At 49.1% G+C, this 11,788-nt stretch overlaps 1 protein-coding gene across 1 annotated transcript; it reads left to right on the forward strand.

Moving 5' to 3' along the window:
- Positions 1 to 1,511: 1,511 nt before the first annotated feature.
- LOC110545485 (chymosin-like) lies at positions 1,512 to 11,335 on the forward strand. Its single transcript, XM_021631637.1, has 9 exons — positions 1,512 to 1,593; positions 3,527 to 3,677; positions 4,522 to 4,639; positions 4,895 to 5,013; positions 7,238 to 7,437; positions 8,185 to 8,298; positions 9,073 to 9,217; positions 9,744 to 9,842; positions 11,124 to 11,335. Exons 1-9 carry the CDS (start codon positions 1,532 to 1,534, stop codon positions 11,256 to 11,258), a joined length of 1,143 nt encoding a protein of 380 aa, XP_021487312.1. The 5' UTR covers positions 1,512 to 1,531; the 3' UTR covers positions 11,259 to 11,335.
- The last annotated feature ends 453 nt before the right edge of the window (positions 11,336 to 11,788 follow it).

Raw genomic sequence — 11,788 nt, forward strand, 5'->3', positions numbered from 1 at the left:
CATCAGAGCAATACCCTCAGAGAAGAAAACAAGAAAGAAAATTCACTGTTCAGTATTGACTTCACCCCTTGCTTCTCTGGCTTTGGACATAGAAGGTGCCAAACGCCAGCTGCATGTCCTTGTAGCTACCTCCCAGGAGCATGAGAAGCAGCAGCATCCTGGCCTTCTGGGGACGTATCTATTGGCTTTGTGACGGGATGTGAATGAAGGAGGACATTGCTACAGCAGGGGTCAGGCCTGACTCCTGTCTGCACTTCTGTTCAAATACTCAGGCCTCCTTTGCTTGATCTCTTAGGGACTTCCAACAGCCCCCACAAGCCAACCGTGTGACATTTCTGCTGACACCTCTTTCAGAAAGGCTGATGCATCCAGATCTACCACCCTGGCCTTTCAGCTGCTGTGTCCTGCCTTCTCCCCACTTTCCACCCTCTCCAGGCCTTTCTCTCCATGTGGATGTTTGTCCTGTTAATAGCAGGCAACGGTCACCATGTTCTCTTGTAAGTCACGGTCCTGAACCTCTTGCCTTCCAACTTTCCTGACTTATCCTAGCTTCATCTTGACTTCCCAGTCCATAGGCCTGGGATATAATTGTCTCTACCAATATTATGGGTACAGGCTTTAGCCTCTTTTCTGTCTTAAGTCTCTCTCAGGCCTGAAGGCATGAATACCTGGCTTCAGGGGTCTGGGTTCCAATACGACACTCAGCATAACTGCGTGTGTTTCTCATTCTACCCCTGAGTAGGCCTCCCACATGGAGTCTCAGCCTACCCTGCTCCTTAAACTGTCACTTCTACATTTCCTGTATCTCTTCATGTAGGGCGTGCCTCTGCCTTCCCTCTCTGTCTCCCCTCCCCAGTTCTTCCAACTGTCCTGGTGAGCAGGTATTTGCCACTCCCTTTCTCAGCATCCTTTTCACATGAACCCAGTGTCTTTAGGCACTCTTTCAGACATTGCTGTCTATGGGAACTTGGAGTATGGTTGCTTTGGGCTTTAACATTGAGGTTTTTTTCTACATTATACAAACATTCTTGGTCTCAGAATCCACTTTGAGATTAGACCAAGCCATTTCTGGGAAGTTGGCCTGGGAGATGAAAATCAGGAACGCCTTGGACATCCAGTGAAGTCTGGCCTAGGGAGGGAGTGGAAGGAGGGGAGGTCTGTGGCCTGGTGGGAACGTGCTGCTCATAGAGCAGAAGGCGGAAACATGAATCAGGTTCCTGGTAGCAGCCCCACCTGTGTTAGCTCAGAGGCCCCCTTCTAGAGGGGAATTTGGTGTAAGGGGGCCTATGTTGACTTTTCCCAGCTTAAAGGGCTGCAATACCCTTCAACTTTGAAGCCTTTGTGGTGATAGACTTTGTAGCTCTTATCAGTGTGGGTCTTAGGTAGTGTGGGTGCTATCTCACTATGTTTGTGAAGTAGCCTGAAGTTGGGGGGTGCCTCTGAAACCTGGGCATCCAGCCAGAAGGAGCCCCACTCTATAAAATCTGCAAGGATGGACACTGGTTAGAGCAACCATTGCCTGTGTTCCAAAATGAGGCGCTTCGTGCTGTTGCTTGCTGTCTTTGCCATCTCTCAGAGCCACATGACCACCAGGTGAATGCTGGGCCCTGGGGAGGGCAGCTCATGGGGCTTCCGTGGGCTGGTGGGCTGCTGCTCTTTCAGACCTCGGCTTCCTTGGGTAGACTCTAGAAGCACTGCTCTCACTCTGTGTGATCCCGAGGAGAGGGAGCCCGACAGGAAGCCTGGGGAGAGGAAAGCATGGTGTCTGGAAAAAAACAAAAACAAAAACAAACTATCCAGCATTTGGCTCCCAGCTCTATCACCCTTTGGTCAGTGCCTTATTTTCTTTATCTGCTATGAAGTTAGAGTTATCCTAGTGTGTCCATCTTTTAGGGCTGTTATGAAACCGCATGGGTTAATATTTGTAAAATGCTTCAAATAGTGCTGACATACCTCAGGAGCTATATATGCACTCATTAAAATAGATATCTTGGTGTAAGAGCTACTTTAAGGAGGTCTGTAGATTCTCCTCCAAAAATAACTAGGATATCACCTAAGCTGCCATGGATTTAGGTGATTTGCATTCTACAGGTGAGACCGTTGTTCAGGGAAAGTCCCTGTGCTACGCAGCACCACGTGGCTGGTAATGGAGGGGCCGGGGCTCAGCCTGGATGCTTGCTGCCTGCACCCTCACACCAGGTGCTCATACATGTGTTCTGTTAAGGCTTGAACACAGAAAACACTGAATATCTTCCTGGATTGGATCCTCGAAAAGAGGTTGAGTGTCTTTGTCCAGTGAGGTCTCTCTGGGGGGATGCGTACCCTGACAATGAATTCTTCCCAAGTCCAAGCTATGCTGGCAGCTCTATAGAGCTCTACAAGAGACAGAGCTGGAGCTTAGGACCCTGGGATGAAATCCACACAGGGCGCCCTCCTGGCTCTGTGTGAGGCAGTGGCTGCCTTCTGGTTGTAGCTGGCTTCTGTCTGGAAGAAATGGCTCCTGAAGCAGCTACATGGCACCTACACTTCTGCAATGTCAAGATGTCTTTCAACCAGCTGTTAGAGTGAACAACATGGTTGTTAGCCATTTTAGGGGCTGCAGGATGCAAAAAGTTCTACTTGAATCTACAGGGGGAGAAAATGGTCAAAAACAGAATTTAAAAAAGTGTTGCAAAAGAATGATTAACCGTACTGCGTAAGAAAAAAAAACTGAAAATAAAGGCACTTGGACCCCCCAAAAGGAAGATTAGAGAGCTCTGGAAGCCTCTCTGTGGGAATGAAGAGGACTTGGGGAGCCTCCTGGTGGAAGCTCAGGGGGCTGTGGTGGTTTTTGGGTTGCCAAGGAGCATGGCAGAGTCAGGTCTAGAACCCTTTCTTTTGCAGTTTCCTCTTGATCATTTTCTTCCAGTTGACTTGCTTTCAGTATCCCCAAACCCAACTGGGCAAAGAGGATCAATTTGGTGTCCTGCTCATGCTCAGGAAGTCATTGAAGAATTTCCAGCCACTTTCGTGAAAACACTGTTCAGAGAGAAGAGAAAGGGGGTTGGCAAAGGGTGGCATCACTGCTGGACGCAGGTGCCACTGTGTGGGAGACACCATTATCTCTGCACAGAGAGGTCCTTCTGTGTCCTCTTCACTGTGTGTCCTCTGTGCTCTGGACAGTGTTTGGCACATAGCAAGGCCAGGGAGAGAATTTGGTGACTGAGTAAGCAACGGTGTGCCTAGTATCTCTCAAACCACAAGTAACAAAACATATTACTTAATAAGTCAAAAACAAACGTAGAGAGTCTCTACCGCACTGAAGGAGAACAGTAACAAGAAGTCTTAGGGCATTGTATTGAATGAAGCTAGACAGTTACCTGTAAGTCAACATAGAATCTATTTCACTTTGGGTTCTAATTGTTAAAATTGGAAGATCACTGGCGTTACCTGCAAAATGTTGGCCAGAGGCTGGGCTGGGCGCAACAGCATGGGGATCGTTCATGGACCCAGTGTCCTTGACTGTGACTTCCCTCCACCTCCGCAGGATCCCTCTGCACAAGGGGAAGTCTCTGAGGAACAACCTGAAGGAGCGTGGACTGCTGGAGGACTTTCTGAGGAGATACCAGTATGAGTTCACCTCGAAGGACTCCAATTTTGGAGTTGTGGCCAGTGAGCCCCTGACCAACTACCTAGATGTGAGTCTCTGCAGGCCTTCTCAGGGCGAAATCTCATGTCCCCAGGCTCCAGCCTTGCCAGAGACTTCTCTCTTTCAAGAACTGTGGGGCTGTGGGGCAAGGAGGCCACCTCCCTGCCATTTGTAGCTCTATTATGGGCCAACAAAGCCAGCAAAGGCAGCCTTTGGTCTTCAGGGTTCCAAAAGCCTTGCTGCATAGATCTGAGTTGAGCTGACCTTTGTCACAGCCTGCTTTCTGGGATCAGGGGAAGCATGTCTTAGAGTTGGAGACAGCAGGTACCCAGTCTTTAGCTGCTGAGGCATGGATTCTATTTTTCTCCTCTTCCCATGCAGGCAAGAATACCGTTGTGCCCTTTTCCTTTCTGGAGCCCCTCATCCCCATCACTCTTGGCAGTAACCACCAGTGGTTCTGTGCCTATGCTTTTATTTCTATATCTAGGTCACAGTCCTACCCCAGACTTGGGGCAGGTGGGGCAGAAGCTTGCATGGGCTTCTGGGACTCTGCCCTCAGCAGATGGCCCTGCTCCGAGGCTAGCTTCTCCCTGCCTTGGCAAGGTCAGCTGGGCTCTGTCTCTGGGCAGGACTTTAGTCCTGGCTCATGATGTGCTTCTGAGCTGATTCCAGTACTGTTGCAGGGTTTGGGGCGGAGGCGCAGAAGGAGCTGAAGATAAGAGTCCTCTCCCGTATCGTGGGCACCGCCTTCTCTTTTCTCCATCTTGGTACTCCCCTTCCCTGGTCTCTGAGTAGAAAACACAGGACGGACAGGCATCTGTGCCTGGCATCACCTCCTTCCCAGTGTTCCCCACTCCTGACCACAACTCTCACCCAGAGCTGTCTGCCCTTAGAGTGAATACTTTGGAACGATCTACGTTGGGACGCCACCCCAGGAGTTCACGGTGGTGTTTGACACAGGCTCCTCGGAACTCTGGGTGCCCTCTGTCTACTGCAGCAGCACAGTCTGCCGTGAGTGACTGTCCACCCTGCCCACCCTTCTTGTCTCTTCCTTTCCTGTCCTCCAGATGAGGAAATGAAGGTCCAGAGAAGAGAAGGTTCTTGGCTAAATTGACTCAGATAACAGAAAATTGGGTTTGGAAATCACACACCTGGGATTTCTTCTGTTTCATGTTTGGAATTGCAGACAGGGCCTCGAGGGCGGGGGAGGGCTTTGTTGAGGGCAAGAAGACACCAAGGATCCACTAACCCTGGTCTTTGTTGCAGAAGCCCACCACCGCTTTGACCCATCCAAGTCCTTCACCTTCCAGAACCTGAGTCAGCCCTTGTTTGTCCAGTATGGCACCGGCAGAGTGGAGGGCTTCCTGGGCTATGACACTGTCACAGTAAGTGAGGTGGCGATGGCCTGGACTCTCCCCTAAGATACCCCAGTTCCAGTGAGTTGTATTTGGTGGGAATGAGTCTTTCAGAGGATGCCCACTGAAAGACTCAGTAGGTGAGGATTCTGAGAGGGGGTTCCCATCGATAACCATCTCTGTGGTGTTTCCTTCCTTCCTCCATTGCTTGCTGTGTCTGTCTCAGAGCCCGGCTTGAGTGCTTCCCCAAGCTCCTGCTGTTCATTTCCCCATCTTGGCCAGACTTCTGGCTTGTGTCACTCACAGCTTACTCCGCTCTACGCACCCTCTGTGTGTGGTCAGGTCACCGCCAGCAACCTGCCCCTTGGCATGTTCGCTTCTCTGTAGAGTGTTACTCTATTAATGAGGTTTCTCCTCCAGCCTAGAAAAATCACACACTGCCTATGGCCTAACCCTGATTTATTTTTCTTCTGAGGGCTCATTGTCACCCTATATGTCCTATATCAGCTTTAAAAATGTCACTGTTGTTCTCTGCTGCTGGATAAAAGTTTCCCCAGGGCAGGCACTTTCTTTTATCCATTGCTACATCCTCAAAGCCTTCCACACGGCACATCAGAGATCCTCAATAATAGTTTTTTGTTTTTTTTTTTATCTGAAAGAAAGAGAACCGAGTTATTTCTTAGTACTTAGCCATTGTTCATTTACTCACACTGTGAATGCTCACTCTAAGAAAGTTCCAGTGGGGGGCAAGAAGAGAGTGGACCTGCTTGCCTCATGCTGCCTCATGCTTTCTAGCAAAAGGCGCTCAGGTGGGCCTGTGAGAACATGGCCTGCACACAAAAGACGAGTCGGATGGCTCTGAACAGCGCTGAGTAGGGGTATGAAGAAAGTAGTACTGGAATGTAAGGAAGAGGATGACTGGGAACCAGAGGACGGAGATTTGGAGGACATGGTGGCCTGTGGCAAGCTGGAACCCAGCGATATACTTCCGGAAGCCAGGATCTGGGGTCAGCACTGCAGGGGAGCGAGTGTAAAAAGCTTGGGATGGGGAGGAACTGGAGACCAGCATGGGTGGGCTAGGGTTATGAGGTAAAGGTGAGCTAATGGGTTAGGGGTATGAGGCAAAATGTGAGCGGCAGGACTAGAAGGGATGATTCCCTTTTGCCTCTACTGAGATGCATGAAGCCATTGTAGCTGGTTGTGGCAGGCTTGATTTTAAAGCTCACACTGGCTGCAGTGTGTAGAGGTTGATTAAGTTTATGGGACTTGATTTTAAAGCTCACACTGGCTGCAGTGTGTGGAGGTTGATTAAGTTTATGGGACAAAGCAGAGGCAGGAGACCCGCTTTTGCCCTCTGTGTGGCCCAGAGCAGACTGGTGGACACATCTACCCTGTGGGGAAATGGGCAGATGAAGAGCAGCCTTCTTTGGCATAGTACCAATAACGGTTCCATAAACAGACATCTAGTGTACGCTCAGTGGGTGCTCAGTTACTTAGCTTAGGCACTGACTTGAGATTCAGGCATTACTATCCTCTCTATCAGATAAGGGACTGAGGCCTGGAGAGGAACTTGTTTAAGCTCAGGTGACAGAATGGGGACCCACAGAGCACCTGCTTTGTGCATGGCGAGTCCTTCCATGGGAGGACCAAAGGGAGAGGACCACGGAGGGGAAGGTGCAGCTGTTTCTGCAGGCAGCATGGAGACAATTATTATCCCACTTCCTTTGGGCTTGTCCTCCACATGAGACCCGTGCACCCATGAGACCACATGAGACCACATGCACCCAACACTGTTTCTTCTTCCCGTTCTCATTCTCATCGGAGCTGCTCTTCAAAACCATGCAGAAAATATGGAGGGACCAGCCCACTCCAATCTCTCTCTCTCTCTCTCTCTCTCTCTCTCTCTCTCTCTCTCTCTCTGGTTTTTCATGACAGGGTTTCTCTGTGTGGTCTTGGCTGTCCTAGACTCCCTTTTTAGACCAGGCCATCCTTGAACTCACAGAGATCTGCTTGACTCTGCCTCCCTGAGTGCTGGGATTACAGGCATGTGCTACCTGCCTGGCCCATTCCAATCTCTTAAGCTAAACAATAATTCTGCATTATCTATAAAAGGGAAGACAGGCCAGTGACATTGACCTGTGATCCCAGACTGTCTGCCCCTGTCCCTGGGCTTTTCTGTCTTTGGCTGCAGAAGCTCCCTGGTGGAAATCATTATGACTTTTTTTTTTTTTTGTTTTAAATTTCATCTTTGCAGGTCTCCAATATTGTAGTTTCCCACCAGACCGTGGGCCTGAGTACCCAGGAGCCAGGTGACATCTTTACCTACTCTCCATTCGATGGCATCCTGGGTCTGGCCTACCCTTCTCTTGCCTCCAAGTACTCAGTACCCATATTTGACAACATGATGAATAGGCACCTCGTTGCCCAAGACCTGTTCTCTGTTTACATGAGCAGGTAGGAGATGTACCCACCAATGGTCTGACTTTGATATCTGGTAAGGATGGCTGGCTCAGGTAAATGTCTGCCCCTTGGAGACATTACCTGTCAAGATAGCCACCAACATCTAAACCATCTCCATCCTGTTCCTAGGTACCTCCGACCTTCTGGCCCAAGACCCTACTGGTCATTTATGTAGCTAAACTTAACTGGGCCAAAGATGAGAAGACTTCCATTCTGCCCCTGCCTCCCCCAAAGCAAAGCCTTGCGGGGATGTGTTAGAGGGCTTGCTAAGCATATGCTAGGCCCCAGGTTCAATCCCTGGTGCTGCAAATAATAACAATAAAAGCAAAGCTTGTCCCATCTCGAGATGAGGGCCTTTAACTTGTTTTTGCAAAGAGATAGGATCTCAGGAATCGTTAATCAATGTCTTTGAGATCCTCAACCCGGTAGAGTCCAGGCTTCTCCTTCTACTAGGAAGAGAAAGAGAGGGGATGCTTATTCAGGAATTAGTGTCTGAGCCAGGCCTGGAGTCCAGGGAACCTGCTGCAGTGTACTGTTTTACCTTCCTGCTCCTTGTGATGACTGATCTTCTCTCAGTCCAGGGTATAGGGGGTATGAGGAGAGGAGGCTGGACAGCTGAGGAGAGGGAACCCCAGGCAAAGAGTAAGCTGCTACATTTCATTCATGCATGCATTTAGTTATTCATTCATTGATTTACTCCACGCATATCTGCTGCCACAGTGAGGCCTTTCTTGGTTTCAGGGATGACCAGGGGAGCATGCTCACACTCGGGGCCATTGATCAATCCTACTTCGTAGGCTCCCTGCACTGGGTGCCTGTGACCGTGCAAGGATACTGGCAGTTCACAGTGGACAGGTAGGTGAGAGGAAGCTTGCATGGACCACTGCTGGAGGCTCACTCTTGCTGTGTGGATGTAGGGGCTCGGGTGTCAGACCACAGGGCCTAGGAGAACTGCACCCAGACCTGAGGTTGCTGGTTGGTCCTGCTAGCTCGCTGCGAGGCCAGCATCCTCTGCAAATGGTTATACTGCACATCCACCCTGCTCTGACTGCCTCCTGCTCAGAGGCACTGGGCTGAGTGGCTCTATGGCTACCTCATTAGTTCCCATTAAACCTGGAGGAGGTGGGTGCCAGTATGGTCCTCGGTGTGTTGGTTATAGACTTTTGATTGGAGCCTCCTGTCCAGCCCTTGAGGAAGTTAATTCAGGGATGTACCCTTTTTTTTTCTTTTTTTTTTAATGAGAAGCCCAAGTATACAAATGTTGGGAGACTTACCTGGGACACGTATCGAATAAAGGGCAGAGAAAACTTGAAGGTGGATGTTTAGGCAACTGGTTAGTCCTCAGTGCCCCCGTGGAGTGGCATCCAAATGGATTGATTGTTTTGTTGCTATCTGGACCCTTGCAATTGGAGCTGTTCTCAATTTAGTCATTAACTGAAGGGAAATAGTTTAGTCTTTTCTCTGTTCTTGGGAAGTCTTGGGGGTCCCAAGAAGAGGCTCAAAAGAAGCGTCTGGACCTCTCTCCTTCCCTGAGGATCCTGACAGGGGTTGGGAAAACCCAGGGAAATGGGAGTGGATACAGGTTGGTACCCTGAAGCCCTCTGTTTAATATTCTGTTTAATATTCCAGGATCACAATCAATGGTGAAGTGGTGGCTTGTCAAGGCGGCTGCCCTGCCGTTCTGGACACAGGCACTGCCCTGCTGGCAGGGCCTGCTAGAGACATCCTCAATATCCAGCAGGTCATTGGAGCTGTGCAGGGCCAGTATGACCAGGTAAGGTCAGGCCCTCCCCTTACTTCCAGAAATTCTCTGAATCAAGAGTGCCTTTCTACACAGAAGAAATGTCAAAGGAGAATGTTGGGTGAGCCCATCTTTTAAAAGTGGCCAGTGTGTCCCTTCCGGCTTTGGTCCGTCCTCGCTGTGGGAGCTTCATACTTTGCACAGTGGCTATCATCGGGTTCCTCGACCTCGGAGGGGCTCACTAACCTTCACTTCACCTTCTCATTCTACTCTGCCCACCTCAGCCACTAGCCTAACCCCTCTCCCTTTTTCCTGAGATACTTACGTGCTCTGACTAGTCCTGTAAGGAAGACAGGGAGGCAAGCCTCTTTTTGTTCCATGCGGGCGTCTGTCCCTGTGTTGCTGAAAGCTGATACCTCCAGTGGGACTGTGTTTTAAGACCCAGCCTCATCTGGAGAGCTTCCTGTTTCCCTTTGATAAGAGTCACACACTATGGAGGAAGAAGTTCTACACCATCACCATATCTCTTCATAAATGACATCTCTTTCCCTTCTCATAGTTTGAAATTGACTGCTGGAGGCTGGGCATCATGCCCACAATTGTCTTTGAGATCCATGGCAGGGAGTTCCCACTGTCACCCTCGGCCTATACCAACCAGGTATGAGCTTCCAGAGAGCGATGCTCTGAGTCCACCAATCACCCTTTCCCCTGCGGCTTTGGCAAGTCAGTGAAGTTGGTGAAGATGAATGGCATGGGCCAGACAGGCTACAAGGCCTTTTGAATGGGTCATGGTATTTATCACTGAGCCTATTTCTGTGGCCACTATAGCTTATTGATGTACAAAATGGATACAGGAAGGACAGCACACCAAGGGTTTGGAGAAGGGATATAGATTGGACCCCAAACTACCCACAGGGACCTGTCTACTGTTCAAGCTTCCAAGCCCTGGTGGCTTAGAATTCTGTCTAGGGTTTCCTCAGCTCATTTTGGCTGTTGTGGGACTGCTGGTCTCAACGCGGCCTGATCTTGAGTAACCCAAACTAATGATGATTAGGGTATTGGATGTTGAGAGTGTGACAGTAATTGGTTGGAAATGTGTCCCCAGTACATGGGGACAAGACTCAGAGCCATGGGGCCTTACCAAATCACCTCAGATTAAGTCAATTTAATTTTCTTTTGATTGATTGATTTATTTTATTTTTTTAAATTTGTGTTTAATCCCAGCACTTGAGAGGATTTCTGTGAGTTTGAGGCCATCCTGGTCTACATAGTGAGCTCCAGGACATCCAGGACTACATAGAGAGACAGTGTCTTGAAACACAAAACAAATTTTTTATTTCTCTTTTCTTTTATGTGTCTGAGTATTTTGCCAGCATGTGTGCATATGTGGTATGTTTGAGCCTTGTGCTCTTGGAGGTCAAAGTAGGACATCAGATCCCTTGGAACTGAAGTGACTAGGGTTGTGAGCTGCCATGTAGGTGCTGGACACTGAAACCAGGTCCTCTGAAAAAAGAAACAACTTCCTTTTAACTTTTGAGCCCTCTCTCCAGTTTATTATTTTTAAATTTAATTATGGTGTGTGTGTGTGTGTGTGTGTGTGTGTGTGTGTGTGTGTGTGTGTAGGGAGCGGAGTAAATGCAGTTGCTCGTAGAGGCCGGAAGGCAGAAGAGCCCTTGGAGCTGAACTAATAGGCGGTTTTGAGCCGCCCAATGTAGGTGCTGGGAACTCAGGTCCTCTGCAAGAAGCAAGTTCTGGTAATTGCTGAGCCATCTCTTCAGTCCCTACTTTCTTCATCTGTTGAGCATGATGAATCTTAGTCTCTCTGCTTCTCTAGGAAGGTGATTTCAAGGGTGAAGTGATCCAATAAAGAGTAAGTGAGTGATGAGGTAGGAAAGTCTTGCCATTGAGTCCAACTTCATCTCAGTCTTGCCTTTTCTAGGTCGTGGGCTCCTGTTCCAGCGGCTTCAAGCCTGGCTCCCAGCAGATGTGGATCTTGGGGGATGTTTTCATTCGGGAATTCTACAGTGTTTTTGACAGGGCCAACAATCGTATTGGGCTGGCCAAGGCTATTTGATTATGTAACTACACCAGACCATGTCCCCTCCCCCCCTACTCTATCAAGGGGAACATTCCCAATAAACACTGCATTTCATCAAAGACTCTTTTCTCTCTTCTTCTTTTTTTTTTTTTTTTCAATAGCATTGGAGCTCAGCAATATGGGGTTGGGCTGTGCCTTCCAAGTGGGCAGAGCTGTGGCCACATGAGTTGGGGGGGGTTTGAGGACATGGTTGGTAGGTAAAAACTTTCATGAAGGGGATGGCTATTTTGAGCCGAGAAAGAGGAGACTATGTATGTGTTACCCACCTGTCTTTTCACTCTAGTGATATCTAAAAAGGGGTATCTGAGGGCTGAGTAGAGGACACTCAGCCCATGGAGAGGATGTCTCCAGGTTGACAAAGAGTAAGGGGGCTTCACTGTGATGCAGACATGGATGGGAGATGCAAAATGTCTTGGAAGTGTCCAGGGTCATAAGTTTCTGTTTATCTTGGTTGGTTGGACAGTGTCCTTTCTTAGGACCACAACAGACCGTCAGTGCTCAGGGCA

Source organism: Meriones unguiculatus, chromosome 10, assembly GCF_030254825.1.
Source record: "Meriones unguiculatus strain TT.TT164.6M chromosome 10, Bangor_MerUng_6.1, whole genome shotgun sequence".
NCBI lineage: Eukaryota > Metazoa > Chordata > Mammalia > Rodentia > Muridae > Meriones > Meriones unguiculatus.

Coding starts and splice junctions, on each gene's coding strand:
- LOC110545485 (XM_021631637.1), top strand. CDS start 1,532: ATGAGGCGCTTCGTGCTGTTGCTTGCTGTCTTTGCCATCTCTCAGAGC. Junction 3,678..4,521: donor CCCTGACCAACTACCTAGAT/GTGAGTCTCTGC, acceptor GTCTGCCCTTAG/AGTGAATACTTTGGAACGAT. Junction 9,218..9,743: donor TGCAGGGCCAGTATGACCAG/GTAAGGTCAGGC, acceptor CCCTTCTCATAG/TTTGAAATTGACTGCTGGAG.